The sequence below is a fragment of the Gadus chalcogrammus genome, chromosome 1 (assembly GCF_026213295.1).
Source record: "Gadus chalcogrammus isolate NIFS_2021 chromosome 1, NIFS_Gcha_1.0, whole genome shotgun sequence".
NCBI lineage: Eukaryota > Metazoa > Chordata > Actinopteri > Gadiformes > Gadidae > Gadus > Gadus chalcogrammus.
Genome location: NC_079412.1, coordinates 25,220,772 through 25,247,977, shown reverse-complemented (window position 1 = coordinate 25,247,977; position 27,206 = coordinate 25,220,772). Strand labels below are relative to the sequence as shown.

Below are 27,206 nucleotides of genomic sequence, written 5' to 3'. Positions count from 1 at the left end.
TAAGATGAAAAAATATTGTAATTTGATATCTGGTCAGTTTGACATTTTTAAATAACTTTTTATGTAATCAAACATTTTAACAAAATGCAAGCTCAAATAAAAGTCAAACAACTACATTCTTGTTTTTGCATTTTATTTAGTTCACACATCCCCCTGATGTATCCTTCTCATAATTCAAGTATCTGGTATACCTTATTTACAAAATATTATATATAGACTGCCATGTTGGATCAACTTTTAAACCTTTCTAAATTATCAAGCTAAGTAGTGTTAAACGGATAGTGATATTATTTTTAAAGTTAATCTGTCAAACGTCAGTCTACAAACAATCCGTTCCTATCTAGTGACCAGTACATTCAAACAACACTACTCTGTACACATGAACATCTTTCACCAGGACATTTCTGTATCTACAACATCTAGGGTTGAAGGCCACACTAAACATTGGTTTCCTTGCGTAAACGCTTCATCCGCTGGACGTTTTGTTCCATAGCAGTCAGGTTGGTGATTTCTTTGGCACAGTTGGCAGGGAACCAGCCTCGCTCACCGTCCCGCATCCGCTCGCCATGGCACCAGTCTGGCAATCGGAGAGGACACGATAAGGATTTAATTTGAGTTAATCTGCTAGTAAAGAACCAGAAGGGTCGCAGTTTATACAATTAACAAATCTTTAAATCATACAATTACTCTTAACTACATTTGGTTCCAAAGTCACATCTTCCATTTAACAAGGTGCTTCCGTATATGGTCAACTTCCATTCATTAGTATTGAATGGCTGCACATGTTCCATTGCATAAGTGCCCGCCTGGGGGTGCAAGTTCTCACCGAGCTCCTTCCCCAGAAGAATGACCACCTCGGCCGGGCGCAGACCCAGCTCATCTGGTTCCCTGGGCATGTAGGCTTTAGTGGTCTCGTACTGCGCAAGACCTGGAACACATTTGCAATTCATTAGGAACGATGATATGTGTGGTGCTTGTAAATATTCATTTTTAAAAGGTCAAGAACTAAAATACTGAGACAGCAGGATTCAGGGGTTAGGAATAAAGCCCCAAAGACGGAGCATTTGTTTATAACTCGAAAAAGACAATAGGGTACGTGATGCAACAGTTCCCATGAGGAATAAATGCTTGGGTATCTCGTTAAAAAGTAACCAGTATTAGTTTTGATACAGAACACATGTTGGGCTCCTTGGTGGCTTACCCTCTTTACTTGTGACAACGCCGTCTTGTTTGTGCTCTCGGAGCGCACTTACCCACCGAGCCCGGTCCACCCTTCGCCATGGAGACCACACAAAACAGTTAGCTCAGAAGTACCAATACTACAAAGTAAAAATGAAAAACAAGCTTTGGGTTTAAATAGTATAAAATCGTTGTGTTTTTATTTGCCAGTAGATGGCGCCACATGCAAATGGTGTTAACTCAAGATTACAAGAAGGATTCCGGGCATGATTAAGTAATTAGAGCCTGATTCTCTCTAAAACCAACAACGTAAACACATTGCCTTTGGCCAATTACACCCCGCCCTTATTCAAGGCGCCACAAATACAACTTAAGAGCTGCAAGACAAGCCCTTCTTGGAAATCAATTCAGTAAAATTGTTTGCAAAATTTAAAATAGACATATTTCCAATTGCTAATTTGATAGTGAATTAATTGAAAATAAACCCCAAATAATGAGAGGCAGCAGTTCCGTACCTGGACTCTGTTGCCAGGGTGATCTGCTCAGCTTTGCCATCGCTGTTCTTGCTCATCCGCAGCCTGAAGGACACCTGGTGGCCAGAGCCGCTCCTGCCCAGAGTGGACCGGCCCTCAGCGTCCTCCCCCATCTCCACCTCCACGTTATCCATAGTGGCGTAGTCCGTGACCACAAAACTCTCCTCGCTGGAACAACCCACACAGACAATTCTCTAGTCTCCTTCCTTTGAACATTTCCCCTCGCTAAAAACCTGAACGGTGCCACAAGAATTTCGGATATTCCTGTTGAACCAATCCAGAACACTTCCTTAATAATCCCATCCCGAGAAGCAACAAGAAGACATGTCATTATGTAGGCCTTGGTTCCTCACGCCAACAGATCGTCTGGATAATTAGCAGCTACAGGAAGCCACAGTGTACAGACATTTGGAGCAGACCTGGGCATTAATGGCTCACCTCTTAAACACGGGGGAACCTAACGGCGGTCGCTCTGAGCTCTGGACATAGGTGGACCATGTTTGTGGACTTGAGCTGTAATGCTACGACACAAGCCCCCCCCCCCCAACCCCCTTGAGGGCAGGCTGGACCTGTTGTAGGGTAGTTGGAAGAATGCCAAGCATTCTGTCCGACCGCTCCCTCTCTACAGTTTCTGCTCCCATTCTCTCAGAGTGAAAGCACCTGGGTCTGCCGATCCCTGCGGGGTTGCCAGTGGTGGGAAGCTATTGAGTTACAACCCGTACTGTAGCTTTCTTCAGAAAACACTGCAGGTAAGCATGTTTGGTTGACGATAAATTATGGAATGCCACAGGTGTCTGTCGAGCCTAACCTGTGACCACTTAAAAAGACAGCACTCCAACTTGTGTTCTCGATCGACTTGACTTTATTGTCTCACTCAATCGTCAGCAACAGTTAATCTGAGCAATGGGCATACACACCCAGGTTTGTGTATTGCATGAGTGTATTGAGAGATGTGGATTACTAGAATCAGTAAGGTTACATATACGACCTACAACCTTTTAACTCGTATTCGTAGCGGCCTTCAGAAAATGCTGGATAACATTAAGGTTTCGGGAGAAGGTGCCTAGGCTGTTGAGCAGGGGTCAGGAGGGTGTAATGTAAACAGAAGATGGCCGACCTCTTCTTCTTGGTGACGATGAGCACGTCGTTGAAGAGGAACAGGTAGTAGCAGCGGTTGCTGAAGGCCTTCCAGATGCTCATCTCCTCCGTGCACATGGCCAGCTCCCCGCGCTTCCTCAGCCAGCGCGACGACGACACCAGCGGGAACGGCTGTACGTACACACGTAGTGTTAGCATTAGCATCAGCCGCTACCTCTCATCCGGCAAGAACAGGATCCGCGCAGAGGTTTGGTGAATGCCGAGAATTGTTGCTTTCGGTTTTGCGACAAACCGTGTAAAAGAGACTTGATGGACATTACTAGTCTTGCTTCACAAAAGTGTGTTATAACAGACAGATTCTAAATATCCCAATATTAAGAACATTATGAATTGCGTTAATTTGCCCACGGCAGTAAGTAGGTGTCATTAGTCCTGTCATTAGGAGGTCTCAGGGCCTTCTCCTCACCTTAATCTTGCCAAAGTCCATCTGCTTCTGAATGGTGTACATCTGCTCCGTCCTCTCCATGAGTCTGGCGCCGTCGTTGCAGCTATTCACCAACTACAGCCGTTCACAATCACAACAGTCCTCATAAGTACTACACACATGTGGTTCAGTGTAGCTGGGAGGGCATGGCGTGGGGACGCCCAGGATGAGGGGTTCGATTCCCACTGGAAACACCCATGCTAAGAATGTTTGCAGCCATGGTTTGATGAGATACTTTGAGTTAGCATGGAAGCTGAAAGTATTGTTTAGTTTCTCTTGTGTGTACAGTGGCCGTGTCTTCGTACCTTGCTGATGGCGTGCAGAGACCAGACCGCAGCAAAGTACTCTGCCGTCTTGTCCGGGGTCTTCTGGCAGATGGTCTGTAGGACAGAAAACCATTAGATTATGGGATCAAAAATACGTTCATAAATATAAGTTAAATCCTCCATCTGGATCACCCAAAAATCAGGACGGATCGTGCTCTGTTTTAAGGAAAGTCACAGCATAACAGTAGGCTAAGAATAGCCTATTGCTAGTAAAAGATACATAATAAATCAATGTGAATTACATCTTTGGGCTTTGCACTGCTTCTGGGTTTCTTGCAAAGATTCATCACAAGAATTTTTAAAAACCTGGAGCAGCTGAACATAGAAAAACGTCTTCACTACTCTATGATGGGGGAAGAGAGGGCTATGAGTCAGGTAAGGAGGATGAGGGGAGGATGTGGGTATACACTGAGAGTGGGCGACCCTCTGCAGGGGCAGGAGTTCAGCAGGATAGGAGGAATAGTGACATGCAGTCAGGGGAGTTTTCAAAGGGGTCGGTGTGTGTACCGACGGGTATGAACACTGATGTGCGGCCAAGTAAGTTGTAATGGACTAGGGGTCAGCGAGGGGTCCGTGGGTGAACTGAAGGGATTGTGTACTGACGTCCAGCAGCAGCGGTAGCCTGGTGACCCTCTGCATGGGCAGGATGAGGAAGGAGATCATGGGAAGACCCCCACAGTCAGCGCTCCCCTCGATCTGCTTCAGGGTTTCCTTGAACACCGTGTTGCTGGTGCTGATGGGACACACACACACACACACACACACACACACACACACACACACACACACACACACACACACACACACACACACACACACACACACACACACACACACACACACACACACACACACACACACACACACACACACACACACACACACAGTAAATAGCCTGTGATTTCCTATTACATTGAAATAGGGAGACTAGAGGAGGGCTGATGGACAGTGCAGTAGAGACGACCATTCCCGCCGTGCTTTGAGAATGCACTTGACGATGTCAAGGGGTCCACAAAGGTTTCATTTGGCCCCCGGTACATCACAGTAGAGGTGAAACAGACTCACAGCAGCTTCTGCAAGGTCCTCTGCTGGAAGGTCTCGTTGGAGCAGTACACGATGTACGGCTCAAAGTTGTGGGTGGAGTGGTGCTGAACGATGTCACTGATGTCCCGGATCACCGGGTGGGCATGGTGCCGCCGCTCCAGGTCCTCGAAGAACCTGCGGCGCCGGGATGGAACCAGAGCAACATTTGAGCGAGAGAGAGAGAGAGAGGGCGAGAGAGGGTGAGAGTGAGAGAGGGACTTCTAAATGAATGCCCCGGTGTCCAGGAGAGGTGGTGGTAGAGGCAGAAGGTTCATTGTAAAAAGGCACTTTATAAACACTTAATACACTCAAAACGCAGCAGATAAAATCGTGACATCGAGAAGCGTAGCGAAACACATCAGCTTTGCGGAGCCTTTCAAGAATATAAGTGGAGGTGGGGGGGGGTGGGATGGCGGGCGAGAATGAGACGCACAAAGGAGAAAGGGATCCAAGACCGAATGCAAGAGAAAGTGGGATTTGAGTGGTCTTTACTCCCACAGAAGTCCGACTCATTGAGATGAAACAATGACCATGGTTAGTTGGTTACACTGGGTGCAAGCACTCGCTCAATTCAACATCTCACATGTAGGCAGCTAAAAGGGATCACAACAAGTTCATTTTTTGTAAGTAGGGCCGGGTGCTACAAGGTGTACACAGCGGGTGCAATATGATTGGAGCCACCGAGCTGTCCTCAAGAACCATGGTTCAATCGAATATAACATCATCTAATGATTATTCTGCGGATGTGTGCGGATTTGGGCAAATGTTATTGCAGGACTACCGAAAGGGTTCTTTTTGAAGACACCTACAGATCAATTTTTTTATTCGTCATTAAGTAAACTAATTGAATGTAATGATTACCACTGGATGTTAATGGTTAACCTTTTTAGGAGCAGTCTTGACAAAGTCTGAGGGTTCCTTGTTCAGTTCACAGCTTTGGTCATCAGCGAATCTCCTAAATATCCATGCAGTAGGTATTGTAACTGAAATAACCCTAGTTAGTTTGAATCAAAGCAAACCTAAGTATGGGAAATCAATTCAAATTCCCAGCCCTACTTAATAATACAAATTAGGAAGTATCCTGACTCATAACCTCCATGTGTATGTTATTGCGATGTTTACTAGGAACTTAACTTGAAGTTATGTTCGACGGCCTTCACAAACACACACACGATGAGTAGAAGAAATAACAAAGACTGGCCTTGCTCGGTCTTCTGTTTGTGGGCGAGAGAGAGTGCAGATCTAAGCTTAGCTCTATGTCAAAAGCAAGATACGACAGGGGGCAGCAGAACAGGTTTGGCTGGCGTGTTCTAACAAGCTGGGAGGAAGCAGCAGGGCTAATACACACACTGGCTGACATAAAGGAATGCTCTTCCTGAACCCATCCACTGAGCATATCTCCCTGCAACTGAACACGACTCCCAATCACATCCCTTAAGTAGTCAGAATGCAAAGGGAACGACTTGGCCTTATGCAATGGTGGTCACATTAAAATAAGTAATGCAATAGAATGTAGTAGTTTAATTTTTATATAAAAAACGTTGACACAAGTAGAACTATTTGGTGTGTGGGTAGGTGGTGGTTCTTGGTGAGTGGGTGGTGTTGAGCCGGTGGTGTTGGTGGATGGGTGTGAGTGGTGGTGAGTGGGTGGGTGTGAGTGGTGGTGTTGAGTGGGTCGGATTGGGGTGAGTGGGTGGTGTTGTTGTTGTGGGGTGAGTGGTGAGTGGGTGGTGTTGTTGTTGTGGGGTGAGTGGTGGGTGGGTGGTGTTGTTGTTCTGGGGTGGGTGGGTGGTTTCGGGTGGCTGTGAGTGGTGGTGTTGATTTGGTGGGATTGGGGTGAGTGGGTGGTGTTGTTGTTGTGGGGTGAGTGGGTGGTGGTGGCCTACTTCTTGCTGACTCCCTCTATGACGGCGATGTTGGAGAAGAGGTGGTGGTGCTCGGTGGCGGTCATGGACTGACGGAGGGGCTCGCTGTTCTTGAAGTGGCGCACCAGGATGCCCAGGCTGTGCAGGTACGAGTACTCCGACGTGATGATCTCGAAGATGGCCTGGCCGCCGGAGGGAGGACAACAAGGGTTAACCCGTCAGCTGGGCACAACCAGGACCTTCTTTCACTCTCAGCGTTTCATGTTCATTCCTCCTCCGGGGGAATCGCAGGCTTGTTTCATTCAATGGAAGTTATTTTGTACTAATATAGGTACTTTATAAGAATTATGGTAAAGTTACATCATCATCCTCTCTGCCCCTTGCCCCAGACTTTCTACCCTGGGTGGCAAGTCTTTCAGCGCCATGGCCACCAAATTCTGGAACTCCCTTCCTCAATCCCTCCGTGATTGTCCCTCCTTCCCTCTCTTTAAATCTCATCTCAAGAACTTTCTGTTTCAAGACAAACTTCTCCTCTTCCACCACTGCATAGACACTCTATCAATTATTTATTTATATTTATATTTGTGTTGTTGTACTTCTTGTTGGGCTGTCTTGCTCTGTGTGTGCTATCATGAATCTGTAAAGCGACCTCGAGTGTGAGAAAGGCGCTATATAAAATAAACGTATAATTATTAATAATAATTAATAATTATATCATCAGTATTTCTTCTACCTCATGCACAGCAGTTCATCATGTGACTCGAAGCAGTGCTGCAAGCACTCACATGACCTTTGAGCCAAATCTACAGCGCTTTATAATCCCAACTGTAAACGCCAGTAGGGGGAAGGTGAGGTCAAATGTTCTGCGAGCAGAACCGACTTTAGTGCGTTACATGTATCGTCATGTACCTTTTCAATGTGTCTGTTAGATAGATTGGGTAAACCTCGCTGCTTGCTTCACTCAATAAAATGTGACTCAGGTTGTTTTCTAGCAAAACAGAGAATGTCTCAACCAGGCACATGTTCATATATGACGATACATCCTGCCCAATCTAAAGTGCTGCCGCTGCGCGCTAAAACGTAGCCGATGGCTCGGATGTGTTTTGGTGAATCACAGATCCTCACCCGCCCGCCCTCCCCGCCTTCCTCTGCTGCTAACCAGGTGTGCAAACGCTTAGCATGCTTTCATCCAGAGAAGGTCAGCAGGGAAAGGAGTAACCAGTTATTGATTGAAAATAATTAGACACGCAGCTTTGTGTAAGTTTGTGTACGTGTGTGTGCGGCAGAGTGAGTTAAGGGTGTGTCTGTATTCACGGAACTGCAGAACACACAAAGGTAGACCTTTCATGTTGACATAGGAGACGCTGGGAGAACACACAAGCACACACACACGCACACACACACGTACCTCCTGTCTCTTCCGCTCCTCAGGTGAAATTCTGTCAAGAATACCTCCCTCTTTCACCTAACAGAAAACAATAATGCAAGCATTAAAACCCACGGTAAAAACATTAGCACGCATTAGATTATACATTTCCAGTTTTTTTTTAAGCTATGGGGGTGTGACCATTGACTTCATACTCTGATCTAATCAGACATGTCAACCTATGATCTTCAATCCTTAAATTAAGCCCTTTACAGAGTACAGATACAGTTGAAGGTTAAGCAGCTGGCTCAAGGAAGCTTGCCTGTCGCCCTGTCGGTTTAGCACAGCAGGGAATGGAACCCAAGACCCGACGTTAAGCCCACCACCCAAGCTTCACTACGAATATGATACCCCTTCCCCTTAATCTAGAATGATAACAACCTACATGCATTTATGAGACCCTTCTGGAGCAGGTAGGGGGTATCATCGACACCCTGGTTGCAGTGGCACAGGGGATCCAACCTTTGGACCAGACGTCCAGCCCCCACACTTTCCCCACCCTGCCGCACTCAGAGGTGGGTGGGAGGCAGGAGGCGACCTACCTGGGGCAGGTGGCTCCAGATGAGCTGCGTCGGCCGGTAGCTCTTCACTACAATGCCCTGGTCCTCCACCTGCGGCTCGACCACCACAAAGTCATCGATGACCTCGTCCTGATTGGTGGACTGCAGACCGCGCTCACAGATCTCCTGGTAGAGACGGGGCGTGGCTGAGGACCGCAGAACAATCACAATTAAATGATTACAATTGGATATCTATGTGTATAGTCGATGAGGGTAAGCTGTCTGCAACATTGCTCTGTGAAGGGGTTGTATACTGTATAATAATATGCAGTAAGGCCACTTACCAAAGCCACTTACTAGATATTACAATCCTAAAGAAACAACAAACATTGGAACTGGATTGGAGGTTAGAGACGTGAGATTAGAGTTTTGTAGTCAGGGGGTACCGATTGAAACTCAAGTCAACCGAGAACCTGTGCAGAGGAAGATGGCTCTCTGTAACGTTATCAGTGAGACATTAACAGTTGGCCGTTCCGTTTAGGTTAGCACTCGGGTCCAACACACCTCTTTCATCAAGATAGAGTATAACTCAACCAGCGCCGTCCACCCAAGTCGCATACAGGGAAAAGTAGGTCAACAAATTAAATCAATATATCTGCCGATTGTTGACCCAGACCTGTTCCGTCATCGGAGGAGTAGTCACGAGGTTTAAAATAATCAGTACACACACACACACACACACACACACACACACACACACACACACACACACACACACACACACACACACACACACACACACACACACACACACACACACACACACACACACACACACACACACACACACACTTTAAACCCCAGTATGCTGACAGGGTACAGAGGAACAGAGGAAGTAGTCCCTCCTGGGCCGCAGGGCATCATTATTAGCCAAGTGGTGGAGCAGGGTCCTCCTGTCAGCCACATGTCCAGACCGAGCTATCAAACTAACCGAAAACCCCTGCTTCTCCGCAGAATAGCCCGTCCCCACAACACACAACCTTCCTCCTAACCCTCTGTCTCAACCACAGACTGATAACGGGTCAATGTCACGGCCTGTGTTTTAAGGTCATCTTCTGGAGCCGACTCAGCGGACAGCGTGACTCGACGTGTGGTGTGTGCACATACCGTTTTTGAAGGATCCACCATGCTTCTGGTTCCTCTTTCGGCCGATGGTTCGCTAGAAACGAAACAGCAGGGGGCACAGACACAAATGAATCATTGCAAAACACACATAGGCCTGTTATTTGTTAGAAATCATGATTAACACTCACACTATCACCCTGGGGCTCCATGTGTGTCTAGCACTCATCCAGAGTGCCAGTGCTTTACACCCAGTATCTATTGTTTTCTAGCCCTGTTTCTTATGGAAAAATCCAGCCATCCCTCATGGCCTATTTCCACACACATCATCCACCGTTGATAGAAATAAAGAGGAACACATACTAAATTTAACCTGGATGAAATGCCGCTATTAAATACATTTTTCAAAACCCATTTTTTTCACTACTTAAAGTGACTAACAGGGGATTGGAGATACACTTAATTTAAAGAGTTTAGGGTTTTTGACCACTGGACTATCCTTGGTTATTGGCCTCTCTGCATCATCAACCTTGTTTGGGCCTATCAATTCTATCAAACATAAACACGCAGTGAACCCACCGGATCTCCCCCCCCCCCCCCCCCCCCCCCAATCAAGACAGCGGGTACCTTTTGTGCCCGTTCGGGCCGCGCCCCGGGACTGGCGCAGCGCTGCTCGCGCACGGGGGTCATCAGGGTGTCCTGCTGCGGCTGCGGCTGCTGCTCCGGCCCCCCGTCCAGCTCCAGGATCGCCACGCGGTACGACTTGTTCCTGCGGTTCCTCCGCAGGGCGAAGCCGTCGCCGTCGCTGTCGTAGTCCTCCCAGGACACGTCCGGGCCCTGGGTGGAGTGCCGGCTCCGCCCCGAGCCCCCGCCGCCGTCCCCCCCCCCGAAGGGCCTCTCGGGGGCGATGGGGAAGGAGACCACCGTGGTGTGGTGGCGGGTCTTGCTGCGCCCCCCCGACGAGGCCAGGCTCCGGGGGATCAGCTGCTGGGTGCCCAGCTTCTGGGCCACCTGGCTGGTGGTGCTCAGGAGAACCTTCTCCTTCTGGAGGGCCCAGACCTCCTCTACATCCTGGGGGGGGTTGTGCAGAACCAGGGTCGGGGCGACCAGGGTCCGCGGTGGCGGGGAGACCGGGGTCCGGGGGGCGCGGGGGGCGCGGGGGGAGCGGGGGGCGCAAGGGGAGTGAGGGGAGCGAGGGGACTGAGGGCAGCCTGGCGGGGACAGCGAGCCGCCCTCGCCGGGTTCAGTGATGTGGAGCTCTGTGGAGAAGCACTGGTCCAGGCGGAGAGGAGACTGGTCGCTCACCGTGAGGCCGTCAGCCTGTATGTGGGTCATTTTGGGACCCCGCCCCGCTACACTGGTACCCTGGGTCTGGTCCGAGCTCCGAGCGCTGTAGCATCCATAGGAAGAGGACATGGGAGAACACAATATTGATTGTTGTAACGACAGAAATAAAGAAAAACACACTTTGTGGCAGGTAAACAAGGAACTGACACAGACTCAGAAACTCTTAGGACAACACGTCAAAAGAGACCCCACCCCACATTCGAGGGGACCTAAGAACAATCAGGTAAAAACAAGTCGCTCGGAACGGCGGGGTCCTCTTCCCTCATCCTGAGCATCACTCGTGATTCTCTTACTGCAGTGAGGAAGCTCTGTGAATCGTGTTCTTTAATATCCTATCTCAGTGACTCACTCCTACACCAGAGGTTTAACAGGGCACGTTCACTCCCACGGACTCTGGCGCAATTTAGGTGAATTTCAAAATGTTCATTTAAAATCTGCTAGATTTAATTGCTAATCACTTAAATAGACGTTATCCAAAATCAAAACAACGTACATTTTTGTAAATTAATGTAGTAAGTTGTTGCAGAACATTGGCCCTTAGGACTTTGACAGGTGGGGCTGGTTTCCAAAGTGACCCACGCCCTCGATAAACTTAATAAAAAGGTAGGCTATACATCTTTTCAAAACCTTAAATCGTGAGAAATATTTGATAGCATTGGTGAACTCACAAGTTGGTAGTAGGCTTCAAACAGTTCTGACGACGCCGTCTATTCCCGGGAATGGGAAAGATTACAGATTAGAAGGGAAAACATGTCTGCCTTGCATTCCCATGGTTGAGAACAGCGCAATGACACCCTGGGGAGCGAGGATCTATCCCTGCCTCAGACACATGAAGGTTCAGCTGTGGACTTACCTGTAAACTTTGTCCAAAGATCCGCCGTCCCTTGTCTAAGTCACCATCAAGTCAGGAAAACGCCCAGATAAATAATGACCACTGTATGATCTGTCGCAGACAGCCAGCAGCGTTATCCTTCGCTTTCCACGTCGGAGCACTTTGCAGTTGGCGTTCACTCACTTCCTCCTGTGTTACAGGGACCCTAAAATCCCTGCATATGACGTCACGACAGGTAACCGTCTGTGAGTCACCTGTATCTCGACGCGCAACAACAAGCATGGAAATTACCCATTTGTTCAGCCGGCGTTATGCAAGCCTAAATGTTTCCGTTAGTGTGTAACAGTTACTCGATCTTCACCGTCGCTTTAGCGTTCACATCCCGGGACCTGCCCCTAATGTCATTTTGGGTATCAATGGTCTCACTTTTATAACTTTATTTTTTTTTTAACGACTTTTTTAGCCAATGTTCTTTGACAATAGATATTTGTCGCTCCCTGGAGATATCGTAATGCATTACACTGTAAGGAAGGACAAAATTGTATAACGTGCATTGGAGAGGCCTTTCATGTCTAATGGCAATATCCTCTCTTTGTATAGGAATTATTTAAGCAACAAAGTCTAAAGGGTAACTATAGCATTTTGTTGATTTACACACACACACACACACACACACACACACACACACACACACACACACACACACACACACACACACACACACACACACACACACACACACACACACACACACACACACACACACACACACACACACACACACACACACACACACACACACACACACACACACACACACACACACACACCAACCCGGTATCACGCCAAGGCGTAAAATAGATACGTTTGTCCACATCGCAAGGCGTGTTCAGGGTCACGCTTTGCCTGACCAAAGCGTCACCCTGAACACGCGTCCTTCTCCATTCGAAATGAATGGGGGAATAGCACCAACAGGGGGCGATACGTTCTCCTAGCATTTGGTGAAATTGTTACGTAGCCATATTAATCGTTATTATCTGAATGGGAAATGCAATATTTTAGGACAGATACACCATTAAACGTGTTTCAAATGACATTTCTAGCGAGAAATGTACATTTTCCTCGCATAATCTTCTGTCAGTGAATGTGTATGATCTTTATTAATCTTTATTATCTGAATGGGAAATGCAATATTTTAGGATCGATCACCGTTAAACGTGTTTCTAATAACATTTCTAGCGAGAAATATACTTTTTACTTGCATAATCTTCAGTCAGTGATTGTGTCTGATCTTTAGTTTTATAGTTATTAGGAAGATTTAATCGGCTCGCTCGCATGTTTCAACGACGTCAGGTTGCTAGGGACGCTGCTTTCGATAAACTAGCAGCTCACGTGTTTCCTGCGTTTGTGTCATTAAACCGTTACTTTATGTAACTTTTAATGATATTGTAATAACCACAGAGTAGGGTCCGACTGCGTCCTGCAAGACGGGGGCGTGTATTTTGAGGAGGCGTGTCTTGTATGGAGGGCGTGTATTTAGTCGGCCCTGATTGGTCTGATTCACGACGGCGTCTGGCGTCACACATAGCCTCGTGCAGAGCCATAATCTATTCTATTTGACATTTGCGGATCTCTTCTCTTGTCGAACCTACTCCGGAGATTTAACGAACTGGTCAACAGCAGTTAGATAGCAGAAAGATGATTGCCTCGATTGATTTGGTAAGTGGACTGCATTATCAGTCAGAGATCGTATAGCCTACTGTCATTGTTCTTGGTGTAGTTCTACTTTAAATTTTCATGTACACTCACAGCGTAATAATGTGTCGTCAATCCAACCACAAATTGGCTGCGTTTTTGGGATGTCTCTGCTAACTTTTCCTTTATGTTGATATTGCTTAAGCTTAACAGTTGTTGCTTTTCATGTTACCTATTTAATTGTTAAGTACCGCGTTTGATGCCTTGTTTTTTTGTCGCAATATACTCTCACTGGTTTGTATGGATTTGATTATCATCATTTCGCCGTGTTACCGATTTGAAGTTGTCATCCCATGGCTATGTGGTTAGCCGCTAACTAGTAGGAGCGGGAAAGGATCTGCACACTGCTTGCAAAGGACTTAATTAGATCAAAGATGCCTGAGGAAGATCTGTCTGTTTGTGTGAGCCATGTTACAGCATCTATGTCACACCTGCGCTTACATTGTATACACTTGCATTTATCTATAGGGTTGGTTTAGTTAATTACACATTGGATGCCTAAGAGCTGACTTAAACTGTAAATCTGGTTGAATTGTTTGTGCAGCAGAAATTACTTTTTGTCTTTTCAGATCCATCCAACTGTCTGCAAACATGGATCTCTGATGCAGCCAGTGCGGTTGGGAGATTCTTACGGGTGCCAAGTTTGCAGAAAATTTGGCGATTACCCAGCCATGGTTGCACATGTTCAAACACATGACAGAGCAGCCATATCTCACAATGGTAATTGAAAGTTTAATGCATGTCACTAATGTTTTATATTCTCTATGTTCTTTATGCTTTTATCAAACTCATAACATATCAATTAACTTGTGATGTAGGGAACAAGGAATACTAACAGTTAATATTTTCTAATTTACTTTTCTGTTCCTTTTTGGAAGGCTACAAAATCTATAGGTGCCAACACAACTGTGCCAACACAAGATCTCCACACTACCACTGTGTGTGCTCAACCTTTACTGGCAGCAAAATGTCATGCATAAAGCACCTGCAGACCTGCCCTGGCATGAGGACACCACCTCCATCTCAAGGCCTCAGCACGCCGAGCCCAATGCCAGCCACGCACCCGCCACCTCCATCTCAAGGCCTCAGCACGCCAAGCCCAATGCCTATAATAAAAAAATGTAGCCTACCCTTATGGCCCGAGTCATGTTTCCCTTACTAAGAATTCCCTATGGTATGCATAAGTATTGTCTGTAAACAATACAAGTGGAATAGGGGCGAAAATGTACAATTCTAAGGCTTGTATCCTTTAAGTAACTTTACTTTGTACCTCTGTAAAGCCAAGTATATGCATTTGACATCAGTTATCAGTAAATGCAAATTTGGTTTCTCTTCATTACTCTTTGGTCAGCCTGACATTTTCAGAGTAAATTCCAATCAATATGTTTGAATATTAAGAGCCAGAATTTAATTGACACCGCCCATGAGCAAAATGTTACACTAACTTTTTAACTCCACTGTCATATGGATTTGGAGAATTGTTGCCACGTCCCAGTGGTGGAGGTATCATGTATATGAAAGAGGGCATTCAATTATACTACAATGATCAATTAGGAGGCCGAAGCCCTAAAGGAAGTGATGCAATAGGTGACTGGGTCGACAACATTTAAGTAAACTGTACTTTGAGGTCTCTTATATATCAAAGGGGTTCTCAAAGGACGCATACGATTCAACCTGTGGCTCCAGCCCTACAGGAAATGACTCAGCAAGTGCTCCATCTCGTTGCACCTGCACCCAGCGGCTCGCTTGCAAGATTTTGGCCTGAAGTTCTTCCCAGACCTACACCCTAGCCATCCAACACACATATCTGTGATCAGTGTATCTGTGATCAGTGTGTTCTTTCTGATTAGCTCTTAATTGAGATCACCTGTCACGCACCCCTTTATTAAAGGTGAACACAATGGGTTTGGTTTACTTTTCGCAACGGCCTGTGTCAATCGAGGTTGAGTTTAGTGAGGGCTGAACTTTTTCGATCTAGATTGCAGATCACTATTGTCACTTTATACAAACGGAAAGTATGCGTTGTTGCGTGTTTGTTTTTGTGGGCATTTGACTTAACAGCCCAGACAAATATTGCTACCAACATGGCACTTCGAAACAGACCACCGCAGTGAGTAAAAGTTATTTTCCTTTATTAAATGTTGACGTTTTTGCGCTGTCTCCTCAGACACAAGCCATCAGTATCCCTGCTCTTTGCACCTTGACATGCATGTCGCCGCTGTTTGTTAACCTAGCTTTGCTGATTTGTATCTTGTGATGCATGTGTGTTTTTCTTAACAGGTGTTAGATGACTGACAAGATCTATGGGGGGGCCCCCTTTGGGCCCCCCCATACCAACTTAGTCTTCAAAGGAATCTAGTGCCATGGGACTCCAGTGTCTTCAAAACATCCTCGGAATACATGTGTATGAATGGTCCACCGAAGGGTTGATCTGGAAGCCACCACGGTCCACGCAGTAATCTGCTGCGTGGGCCGTAGTGGCTTCCAGAGGGTTCTTTCGTCCTTGGTCAGGATTTGTTACAGTTGCCCTTCAATGTAGCAGGCTACGGGTTTCTGAAGAAGCCTGCTTTACGTAGCATTGGAGTACAAATATTGTGCAAAATTCTCATGTAATTGCACTAGCACTAGTAACCTGTAGATTAGCTTAGTTTGACGTCATTCCGTGCTGTCTCTGTCAAATGTGTGGCTTACTTTTAAGTCCACAAGGCCCTCTGGTAAACCACGTTGGAACACCCCTGGACAAGGTGATAGTCACTGGGTGTGTGCTAAAGTTTTGTTCCATTTTTCACTAGTTGGTTAAGGTTTGGTAGAATTGTTTGGATGCTAGCGATGTGATGGCGTATGTACAAGAGCTTACCTTGGCCAGGCCACAGTTGCAACGGCCACGGCCAGATGGCCTAGTGTGAGTGCAACCTTGATTGCATTTGTATACTGTTTACCATTGGATGTTTATGCAATTTGGCCTTTTGCTTACAATCCAACGGTTGTGACCACTTATGCAACTGGGCTGTGAACCTTGCAATTCTAGTTGCATATTTGTACACGCAAGCTTGTCCATTTCCATCGCCATCACTAACACTAGCTTCAGCATTTCCTTGTAGGCCATTAGCTGACTTGTGTATTGGAGCGATGATTTGGGTATTTTAAGATGCTTGAAAACCTAAAACAAAGCAAAATGCGTGTCTGGTGTGCAAGAGCCAATTTGTTGGCTTGCAGTAGTCGAGGAGTTGCCGTAGGTCGTAAGCCATCTGGAAGTTGTGGCAATGGAGGCTTGTGGTAGATCTGCCATCTAAGAAAGGTTAATTCTTCTGACTCATGATTAATAGTTTGGTAAATTGAATATTCATATAGAACTATAAAATCCAAGACTGCAGCCAGTAACTTGGATCGCAATATGTGGAAAGTATTAGTCTTCATTTGTAACAACAGAATAATTAACATGACAGACTGGGTTTCTTCCATTTTCTAACTAGGGGGACTTGACTGGTGAGTCTACTGGATTAATCAGTAGCGGTACTTTGCCCAACAGATTTGATGGCATGACTACAGGGTGACAAAGACAATTATTCCCTGCCTATCAAAAGAGACTTCTAAAACATCTGCTAGAACAGTTCCTATACTTTTTGTATAATTTGGTCATGCTGCAAATTTACTTTTTGTAGTTGCTCCATATTTAGTTCTTTGACAGCCTCACCTGCTAGAAAAGTATATTCAAATCGGCTAAATATAATGAACTAAATTAATAGCCATGAAATGTTGTCACTCATACTAATGGCAAATACCCTCTTTCAGTTGGTGGTTCAACACTGATGTCTCTCTAGGCTTAAGGGAGAGCTCACAAGTAAATTACACGAATGTCCTGGAGCAATTGGGAATACACTTTTATTTAGTCTACCTGACCAGGGACATCTTTGAACTATAGGTCACCTAACCCAAACTTTTCACTCTTGTTAGGTTGTCCTTTTCTCTTGTTTTAAGCCGAAAGGGCTGAAATATCAACATTTCAGGTATTCTGTTTGGATAATGTGCAAAACTTGTGGCTTCACTAATAAAAAAAAATAACGAATGTATTTTTCTTAATGTGGTTAAACTATTTAAAGATTTGTATGCAAAATATTTCTGCTCAATTTGTGGTCAATGAAATTCTGAATTTTTTTAATTTGATAAAACGCCACTATGGGTTAAAGGTATTTGCTTTGGGCATCTTTTGATATTTTTAGAATCTAGCTCCATTGCCGTTAGAAATGGTGTCTCCCAGTACTGCAAAGTGCTTCCACAAGTTTAAAAAATAATGGGCAGAAAAGGAACTGCCAACTAAATCTATTTAACGTGGGTAGAAAGTTTCCATGGAAGCGCTTGGCTGCTGGTTCCCAACATAGCTCCACTGTTAGCCTGTGACCTTGCGTTTAACTTTTTTTCGACTTTTGGTGACTTTCACAAAAGGGAAATGAACTGGTTAATACAATAAACAAGACATTTCATGGTACAATTTTGAACTTTTTGTGGATATTGCATTCAATCCATATGCTTGAAACTTTTCAATAATACATATCAACGTAACAATGGAATGAAATAAATAGTTCAAGCAATTTCTGGGACTTGGCTGCTTTTACATTATTACTCATTTTGGGGGTTATTTCAGTCTCCAACCTGCAGGTCGTGCGAAGAATCATGTGAATGGGAATATTCTATAAATGTCTTGATATCATCTTTCGTCTCAACACTTCTGCTGCAGCCGCTGTTGAAGCGTATGAGTCCTTTGAGACCCCCTTTGATAAAAGGGGTTCTCAAATGTTGACCCTCAGTCACCTATTGCATCACTTCCTTTAGGGCTTCGGCCTCCTAATTGATCATTATAGTATAATTGAATGCCCTCTTTCATATATATGATACCTCCACCACTGGGACGTGGCAACAATTCTCCAAATCCATATGGGGGGATGCTTGTGGACAGTAGGGGTGTATACTCGACATAAATAGGAAGCAAACTCATCTCACAAATGAGTAATGACATCTCACAAATATTTATTTAATAAATTGTTTCAATTTATAATAATCCAAAATCCAATGGCAAAACCCGTTGGCTTTTGGTCGAGGGAATCCAGGGCGACGCTCACTTCCGGGTTGTCCAACATGCGTCATCCCTCCACCACTACTGTAAAAACACATGTTCAAGTTGAATGAGAATAATAATAACAATTCTGCCATAGTATTTATTTAAGGGGGGGGGGGGGGGGTACAAGTCTTTTGGCCATTTGTAGTGTTGATCAGCAGAGAAATAATTTGTCCGCAAAGACGGTGACGTCGCTTAGCAACGGTAGATGCTGGGGTAGACAAGTCACCGGACTACTACCCATGCAAGTGAACGGAGCGTTCCACGGCATTGAGAAGACCCGTGTAATAAAGGCCTATAATATTTCTGTTTATGGCATAGATTTCTCCTCAGATTAGGCCAATAAACCAATGGTAAAATAAAAATAAAAACGCTAGATCAAAGGCCCGGCCCGATTATAGTGGTGGGAAATATCGGCCCGACCCGGCCCGCGTCGGGCTCGGGCAGAGAATCTAAACAATCTATATCTATATAATATAGAGCCACAGGTTGAAGCGTATGCGTCCTTTGAGACCCCCTTTGATATATAAGAGACCTCAAAGTACAGTTTACTTAAATGTTGTCGACCCAGTCACCTATTGCATCACTTCCTTTAGGGCTTCGGCCTCCTAATTGATCATTGTAGTATAATTGAATGCCCTCTTTCATGTATATGATACCTCCACCACTGGGACGTGGCAAAAATTCTCCAAATCCATATGGGGAGGGGGGGGGGGGGTGATGCTTGTGGACAGTAGGGTTGTAAACTAGATATAAATAGGAAGCAAACTCAGGAGAAGGAATGACCTCTCACAAATATATATTTAATAAATTATTTCAAATAACCCTGCCTCATTAAATCATTGAGCTTGGTGTTTTACTTTCAAAAATAGGTTATAGAAGAAGTCTATACTGCAGAAAATAAAAACATCCAAGCTGCCTTTTAAGGATACCTTGGAATATCTGTCTATTTTTTAACCATCGGACCCTAGTTTACGACAAAAACAACACAATGTACGGCAGCTCCTTTGCCGCGTGTTTTTTAGAGCCATGTAAGGATTAGAGGGGCTGGTCGATAGCAACCACCATAGCAACCATGACGGTCAAGTGACTGGATGCAGCCCCGTTGAAAAAAGTAGAATACCACCCTACACACTGAGGAGCATAATGATATTTAAATTATTATGACCATGAAGTCTTTATTTGCATGGGTTTACATTTCGTTCTGTGTAGCATGGAAAAATCTGAGAAAAACTCCCATTCAGAATGCATTGGTTTACATTTCGTTCTTTGGAGCACAGTTATTTTTATTTATTCATTTATTTTCAGTTTTTGTGGAGGTGCTTCAAAGATTCTAATTTTTCTGCAATAATCCAAAATCCAATGGAAAAACCTGTTGGCTTTTTGTCAAGGGAAACCCAGGTCGACGCTCACTTCCGGGTTGGCCAACATACGTCATCCCTCCACCACTCTATACTGTAAAAACACATGTTCAAGTTGAATGATAATGCATGAATCTATTCATGCTATTCATGACAATTATTTTGGCCATGGTGGATCCAGATCTGTTCCGGAGCATTTCTGCACCTCGGGCAACAGCGCAGGGTTGCCAGGTCCTGCCTGCAAAAAACGTCCTGCCCACATACCGTTCAAAATCCACCCAAAATGTCCTAGAAGCAGCCCAAGTTGTTGTTTTAGCAGCGAAATGCATTGTGTGTGTGTGTGACGCTTTGGTCAGGCAAAGCGTGACCCTGAACACGCCTTGCGATGTGTACAAACACACACACACACACACAGGGCCGTTGCACCAAATCCTGGGCCCCTATACTATAGGTACTGATGGACCCCCCTGCGCTAAGATGTTGACGGGGAGGGGGGGGGGGGGTATGGATCGATTGTTGACGGGGGGGGGGGGGGGGGGGGTATGGAGCGATTGTTGACGGGGGGGGGTATGGAGCGATTGTTGACGGGGGAGAAAGACGTGGCCGATAGGTAATTTTTTATTTATTTTTTTTGCCATGGGCCCCCCCTCTGCCTTGGGCCCCCCCACAACTGACTCCCGTGTCCCCGCAGTCCGTCGGCTCTGCAAACACACACACACACACACACACACACACACACACACACACACACACACACACACACACACACACACAAATGGCCTTGAAGCATGGACGTTCAGATAGTCTTTATTTTTGAAATTATTATGGCATCCAATGAAAGCGACTATTTCCAAATTATTACTCACACAAGGACCATGAATTTCACGATGATGTGATATGCTCAGAGGATAAACTACAAAAATGGACATACATCAATGAAGCAAATATATAATATAATATGTTTTGCCATGAATTTACGAACACATTCAGAAAGACACATCCAACACAGTCAGCATCACATTGCACTGCTCCGTGCCCTGCAAACATTTGCTTTTTGCCATATTGTTTGTTTGAACACATCTTCTGCAGTTGAGTCACATGACTCAGAAATGTCATGGAGGATACGAACTGAAGGAGGAGTCAGCCCTCTAATGGTGGAATGTCATTTTGTCATTCATGGGATGAGACAGTTGGAAATAGCAGGGACCTTTTTCTAAGTTTGAATTGTTTGTCTTGCAGGTGCGATGTCCAAAGTCCAAAGACTTTTGCGTTTGATGCTTCCTGAATTTAAGTGAATGTTTATTGTATTTTAAGAAAACTCTTCCAGGGCTCCAAGTAATAATGTGGCTTTCCAATATTCATCTAAATGGTTTTAAATATAAAATGTTTGCAGGAAAAGTGTTATAATTTCCCCTCTGGGATGCATAAAGTACCTAGGTATTGATCTATGTATACTATATGAGACTAAATTATCTTTTGTAAATAATTTGACTGGCAATCTGTCATTGATTTGAAATAGGATTTATTACTATTTCAAATCTACCATGATATAACAGTCTATAGAACACATGATATCTCATTTAAGAATATATGTTTCTGGCAGTGGAGTGAAATTATAAGGATATGAATAGAGCTCCATACAAAAATATCACTAGAACGACGCTGTTTTGTTACATTATGCCATTCAGAGTTTGATCAACTATTTACTTTTATTATTCCAACAATAATCCACAACAGATTTAACATTTCTTGTATACTGGCGAGTGAAGAAAAACAAAAATTGAACAGGAGATTTTCCTGATGGCAAAATTGTAGCTTTTAGACTAGCCTCTGGTTACAGTAGAGGTGTGTGCGTGTGTATGTGTGCGTGTGTGCGTGTGTGTGTGTGTGTGTGTGTGTGTGTGTGTGTGTGTGTGTGTGTGTGTGTGTGTGTGTGTGTGTGTGTGTGTGTGTGTGTGTGTGGGACTCCATCTATTAACAGTGTTGTGAAAACAGCCCTAGCATCTATCGGCTAAAAGTGTCATTACAGTACTAAAGATAATTGTAATATAGTTCAGACGCATACCAATTTCCGCAAATGTCTTGACGAGAGAACGAGGAGAATAATTAGCTACTTTACTTTTAGAAATTAGACACCGCTAGCATCAACGCTAAATTATCTGACCGTTTAGTGTTCCCCAGACTTTGAATAGAACCGAAGCAGTCGATGTCGTCGTCTTGTGTCTCCGCAGCGGCCGAGCGGGGGAGTCCTACGCTCTTCGGACTGTCCTGTTCCTGATGGTGAAGGCCAAAGCCGAGTGTCGCTATTTAGTCAAGTCCCCCTTCTTCAGGATGATCTGGCGCTGCCAGGGAGCTAGCTTGGTCTCGTCGTAGCCCAGGATCCGTAGCCGCTCCTGCTCTGTCTTCTCCTCAGTCTCCTTGGCTTGTTTAGCCTCCTGCTCTTCTTTTCTAAAGGATTTAAGTGGATAGAAATGGGAGCGTTTAACTCCTAAGTGATGATAACTTTAAGTGATGGATTCTTCAAATATCTTAACCAGAACCATTTACCCACATAAACAAATAAGGATATAAACAAATGTTACTCTTTAGAACAGGGGTTGCTAAACAGTTTCCCATCGTGACCAAGCTGTGTATGACCTTTCGGGCAGAGGACCCACCCCATACTAATTCCCAATACATTATCCTTGCAATGAGATAATTTACTACGCTTAATGTTTAGCGGTCCCGAAAACAGTTGTACCGTTGTCAGTCTTCAAACACAGATTCAATGAAACTGACAAAAAGAAGAATTATGGTGTGGGAATACCACAAACAACTTGATTGGCACTTTTATCTTCATGCAGGTTTAAAATTGGCCACTAGAGGGAAGCACCTGTCCTTTTGCTTTTCAGCCAATCGTCTAGTCCTTAATCCAGGAGTATTTGTATGGGGTAGAATTTGTTAAAAAAGTTAATCAAATGATCTCACCTCTTTTGCTCCCTGTCCAGCCAAAAGAGAGAGGAAAAAAGAAATGAATATGATTCTAGCAACACACTGCAAAATACAACACAAGAACAATTCTAAACTATATAGACATTATATTATTACACTTTAATGATCAAACACAAGATTCCTCAAGATGTAATATTATAGATGCTCATTTCTGAAAACACGCATTTACGTCAAAAAGAACAGTGTAAATCGTATAAAGAGACATTTTACACTACCGCCGACATAAACTCAGACACAGACACACAACTATTACACTGAGACTGAGACAGGGACAGATGAAAACAGACACACAACTATCACACTGAGACAGGGATAGATGAAAACAGACACACAACTATTACACTGAGACAGGGCAGATGAACACAGAAAAACAACTATTACACTGAGACAGGGACAGATGAAAACAGACACACAACTATTACACTGAGACAGGGACAGATGAACACAGAAACACAACTATTACACTGAGACATGGACGGATGGACACAGACACACAACTATTACAATCAGATATAGACAGTCACACAACTAATACACTGAGACAGAGAAAGGGAAAGATTTAGACACACACAACTATTACACTGAGACAGAGGCGGGCACAGACACACAACTATTACAGTGAGACAGAGGCGGGCACAGACACACAACTATTACACTGAGACAGAGGCGGGCACAGACACACAACTATTACAGTGAGACAGAGGCGGGCACAGACACACAACTATTACACTGAGACAGAGGCGGGCACAGACACACAACTATTACACTGAGACAGAGGTGGGCACAGACACACGCATGGCACAGCTCCAATTCAACAAGACAAACAGCAGACGTCACGGCGGGAACGTAGACGCTGGTCACACAGCTGCTGCTACTTACTTCTCTTCATCCATCTTCTTCTTCATCACGTCTCTCCGCCAGGCTGGCAATGAGGCCAGACGGGCAGCCTCCTCATCCACCTGGGGACAGGGGGAGAGAGAGAGAGAGAGAGAGAGAGAGAGAGAGAGAGAGAGAGAGAGAGAGAGAGAGAGAGAGAGAGAGAGAGAGAGAGAGAGAGAGAGAGAATATACAGAGATATAGACAGAGAGAAAGAGATATATTAAGAAAGAGACAAAGAGATAAAGACAGATAAAGAGGGAGATATACACAGAGATAGATATATCAATAAATATAATTAAAGAGATATATATTTATATATAAATATACATACATAGAGATAATATATATGTAGAGAGAGAGACATATATATAAAGATAGAGAAATATTATAGAGATAAAGAGAAACATTTATATATAGAGAGATAAAGAGAGCGATATATATTTATATATATAGAAATGGAGAGATATTTATGCATAGAGATAAAGACAGAGTGAGAGAGATAAAAGTGTAGAGTGAAAGAGAGATAGTGAAAGACAGAAAAAGAGATAGTGAAAGAGAGAGAGAGAGAGAGAGAGAGAGAGAGAGAGAGAGAGAGAGAGAGAGAGAGAGAGCGAGAGAGAGAGAGGGAGAGAGAGAGAGAGAGAGAGAGAGAGAGAGAGAGAGAGAGAGAGAGAGAGAGAGAGAAAGAAAAAGAGGGAGACCGAGAAAGAGCACAACAGAAAAAGAGAGCGATAGTAAAGACAGAGACAGAGACAGAGAGAGGTTCCTTATAACCAATCAACAAAGGATTCTCAATGGGAGCACCATAGGATGAAGTTGTTATTTCTTCTTCAGGGAATATGTTTCTGACCGTATGAATGGTGACCATACTGACCCCGGGGACAGACCCACCTCCATTTTGACCGGAAGAATTCGGTACGATGGTCTGATGATGTCACTTAACATAAAACCTATGGCAATGACATCACCGGAACTCATTTGAGCCAATCACAACGTGGCCTTGTACTGTCCCTTGGTTTTCAAATGTCATGTGTCTTTGTGATTGCTTAAAAGGTGCCATATTATCCCAATAATTAAAACGACCGAAGCCAACAAAGAAGTCCATTAAATGTTTCCTGTATGGCTTCCATAAAGCAGTGGGTCAATCAAGGTAGGCCAATGAAAAACTACAACAACAACAACAACAACAACATGAGCTGGAAATAAAAATCCCCGCAGCACGCCGCAGCCTTTGCCTCGCTCTACGAGCCAAACTCTAAGTCAGAAGGTCGTCGCTCTACGGGGTTTACTAAAGAAAGCCAATTTCCTTGTAGTACTTTGCTCTGCCCTCTGGTGTGCTCTCTCCGGGTCCTCTGCATTGGATGGGTCTTAGCCTCCTCAGATCAACCCCTCGGGGATGTGCACGGACCTGTCTCAGGATAGAGCCTCTAGGGCAGTGTTTCTCAAACCGTGGGTTGGCGCTGGACCCAATCTATTGTACGAATGAATGTTTACACCTGCGCCTCACGTTTTGTTGATGTGTGCGACAGAATACTCATTGACCCATCCGACCACAGGATTTCCTCAATAAGTCACATGTCCCATCACTCTAAAAAACATGAATCAACCACCGTTTGAAAACGGACACCCACTTAATTTTGACATCAATGTTTGTGTGGCATTTATTGATATAGGTCTATTTGGGCCCCAGAGACAGAGGGTCTAGCTCTTATGGGCCCTGGCTTAAAACAGTTGGACAAAGGCTTAACTAGAATACAAGGTCAATATTAGTACTGCCGTGCCCAGTGAATGAGGTGAACCCATATGAGAACTCCATGTCTACCCTGTAGACATACATAATGCGTACAGCCATGAATACTGTGCATATGTATGCATATGCACAGTGTTCATGATGGAGATGGGAGACTCAGGAGATGCTGGGAGATGCAAAGCCTCTTTCACAAAGGAAACACACCCTGCTAAATGTGTACATTATTCCATTCTGTTCAGCAGACAACAAAACACTGAATAGAAAGCCTTTGGCACAATTCAACCAAATTACATAATACCATTTACATGTCCAGGGAACACTGGAGCCTGTCAGGATGTATCCCGGACAACATGACACAACAAACAAGCAAGGAAACCAGATCCTCTCTCCTCTCGCTCTACCCCGCAGTGGGTTGAGGTGGTGAGGAGAGAGAGGATAGAGTACATCCTATCTCCAATATCTCATATTGAGCAGATATCTGCCATGCGGTTTTACTAAAGGCATTTCACCAACAGTATCCAGTGTCGTCGATTTCAATATTTAATGATTCCCATGGGAATTGCAGCGCTAAAAAAAAAAAAGATAGAAAGATAGCCCGAGATCAAATAACATTTCAAATAAAGTGAAACAAAGTGTATCCTAACAGGTTAGATATGTGGTGACAGACATTTATATGATGCATAGGATATTAGATATATTTCGTTGAGTTATAGGATAATATAATTTAAAATACTTTAGTTTGACTTAATTTTACTTTAAAAGTGGTAATATCTAAATTGACAGTTAGCTCATTGCTTAGAATTACCTGGATTTATCTGCAGTCAATGCTGATCATTAACGGTTCCTGCACATCCTGTAACTCTTATATTCTAAAAAAAATACATAGCGCTGGCCAACCTGTAACTCTCTCTTTGTTGACATGCCATGTTGCCTTGTTTCTACAGTAGCCCAGAATGGACCAACGGCTCTAGAGAAGACGCCATCTTAGCTGATATCAGGATCGCTATCTTACTTATAAGCTAGTAGTTTTACAGACTAAACAACTAAGTATGATTTATAAATCATTCAAGGAACTTCATCTCTTACATGGCTACCCGATGCTGTTTTAGACAACATAATTTTGGGAGTACCTACTGGTATCTTACACAATACAGGCCAGTATAGGCCAGTACAGGCCAGTACAGGCCAGTACAGGCCAGTACAGGCCAGTACAGGCCAGTACAGGCCAGTACAGGCCAGTGTAGCGGGTGCAAAGGGAGGGGTGGGGGTGGGTGTAATAAAGCTTGCAACCAACCTGAATTAGAAGCATCTGCAACTTAACCGCTAGATGCTTCTAGATCCGAATAAATGCACTTTTAAGTGGATGAATCAGCCCTGCTGAATTAATAGCATACACCACACTGTAACACTGACTAAAAATCTAATAGAAAATATTATGACATAAAACCCATACACGTTTGAATAACGTACGCTGGCGACTACAGAAGACTTTTTCCGCGGGTGAACTGTGTACTGTGTTCTCGCTGCGTGCCGTCCACCGTCTGCGTGTAGGCCCTAATCTA

General features: G+C 44.5%; 2 protein-coding genes and 1 long non-coding RNA gene across 4 annotated transcripts in view; 1 reads left to right on the top strand and 2 right to left on the bottom strand.

Moving 5' to 3' along the window:
• Positions 1 to 106: 106 nt before the first annotated feature.
• arhgef16 (Rho guanine nucleotide exchange factor (GEF) 16) lies at positions 107 to 12,175 on the bottom strand. Of its 2 annotated transcripts, XM_056597846.1 has the most exons (16): positions 11,817 to 12,175; positions 11,632 to 11,670; positions 10,244 to 11,006; positions 9,662 to 9,713; positions 8,537 to 8,700; positions 7,977 to 8,033; positions 6,590 to 6,750; positions 4,686 to 4,838; positions 4,224 to 4,353; positions 3,600 to 3,674; positions 3,277 to 3,369; positions 2,830 to 2,981; positions 1,695 to 1,880; positions 1,202 to 1,272; positions 827 to 928; positions 107 to 577 (listed from the first exon to the last, which is right to left on the bottom strand). In XM_056597846.1, the coding sequence occupies exons 3-16, from the start codon at positions 10,949 to 10,951 to the stop codon at positions 438 to 440; spliced, it is 2,244 nt and encodes a 747-aa protein (XP_056453821.1). In that variant the 5' UTR covers positions 10,952 to 11,006; positions 11,632 to 11,670; positions 11,817 to 12,175; the 3' UTR covers positions 107 to 437. The 2 variants fall into 2 exon arrangements, with proteins under 2 accessions (XP_056453821.1, XP_056453823.1); XM_056597848.1 differs by lacking the exon at positions 11,632 to 11,670.
• Positions 12,176 to 13,284: 1,109 nt separating this feature from the next.
• On the top strand, positions 13,285 to 14,733 carry LOC130391845 (uncharacterized). Its single transcript, XR_008896948.1, has 3 exons — positions 13,285 to 13,514; positions 14,120 to 14,270; positions 14,429 to 14,733. It is a non-coding gene; the product is annotated as an uncharacterized LOC130391845 (long non-coding RNA).
• A 6,086-nt stretch (positions 14,734 to 20,819) lies between these two features.
• The window catches only part of espn (espin), a 46,932-nt gene continuing 40,545 nt past the window's right edge, over positions 20,820 to 27,206 (bottom strand). Inside the window, 3 exon segments of the mRNA XM_056597727.1 lie at positions 20,820 to 22,472; positions 22,992 to 23,003; positions 23,895 to 23,974. Of these exon segments, the coding sequence (XP_056453702.1) occupies positions 22,328 to 22,472; positions 22,992 to 23,003; positions 23,895 to 23,974 (237 nt within the window). The 3' untranslated portion in view covers positions 20,820 to 22,327.

Excerpts from the sequence above, each read along its gene's own strand:
- arhgef16 (XM_056597846.1), bottom strand. The coding sequence starts at position 10,951 with ATGACCCACATACAGGCTGACGGCCTCACGGTGAGCGACCAGTCTCCT. Across the intron at positions 8,034-8,536 it reads TCTGGAGCCACCTGCCCCAG|GTGAAAGAGGGAGGTATTCT; the intron begins GTAGGTCGCCTC and ends GTTTTCTGTTAG. Across the intron at positions 1,881-2,829 it reads ATCGTCACCAAGAAGAAGAG|CGAGGAGAGTTTTGTGGTCA; the intron begins GTCGGCCATCTT and ends GGGTTGTTCCAG.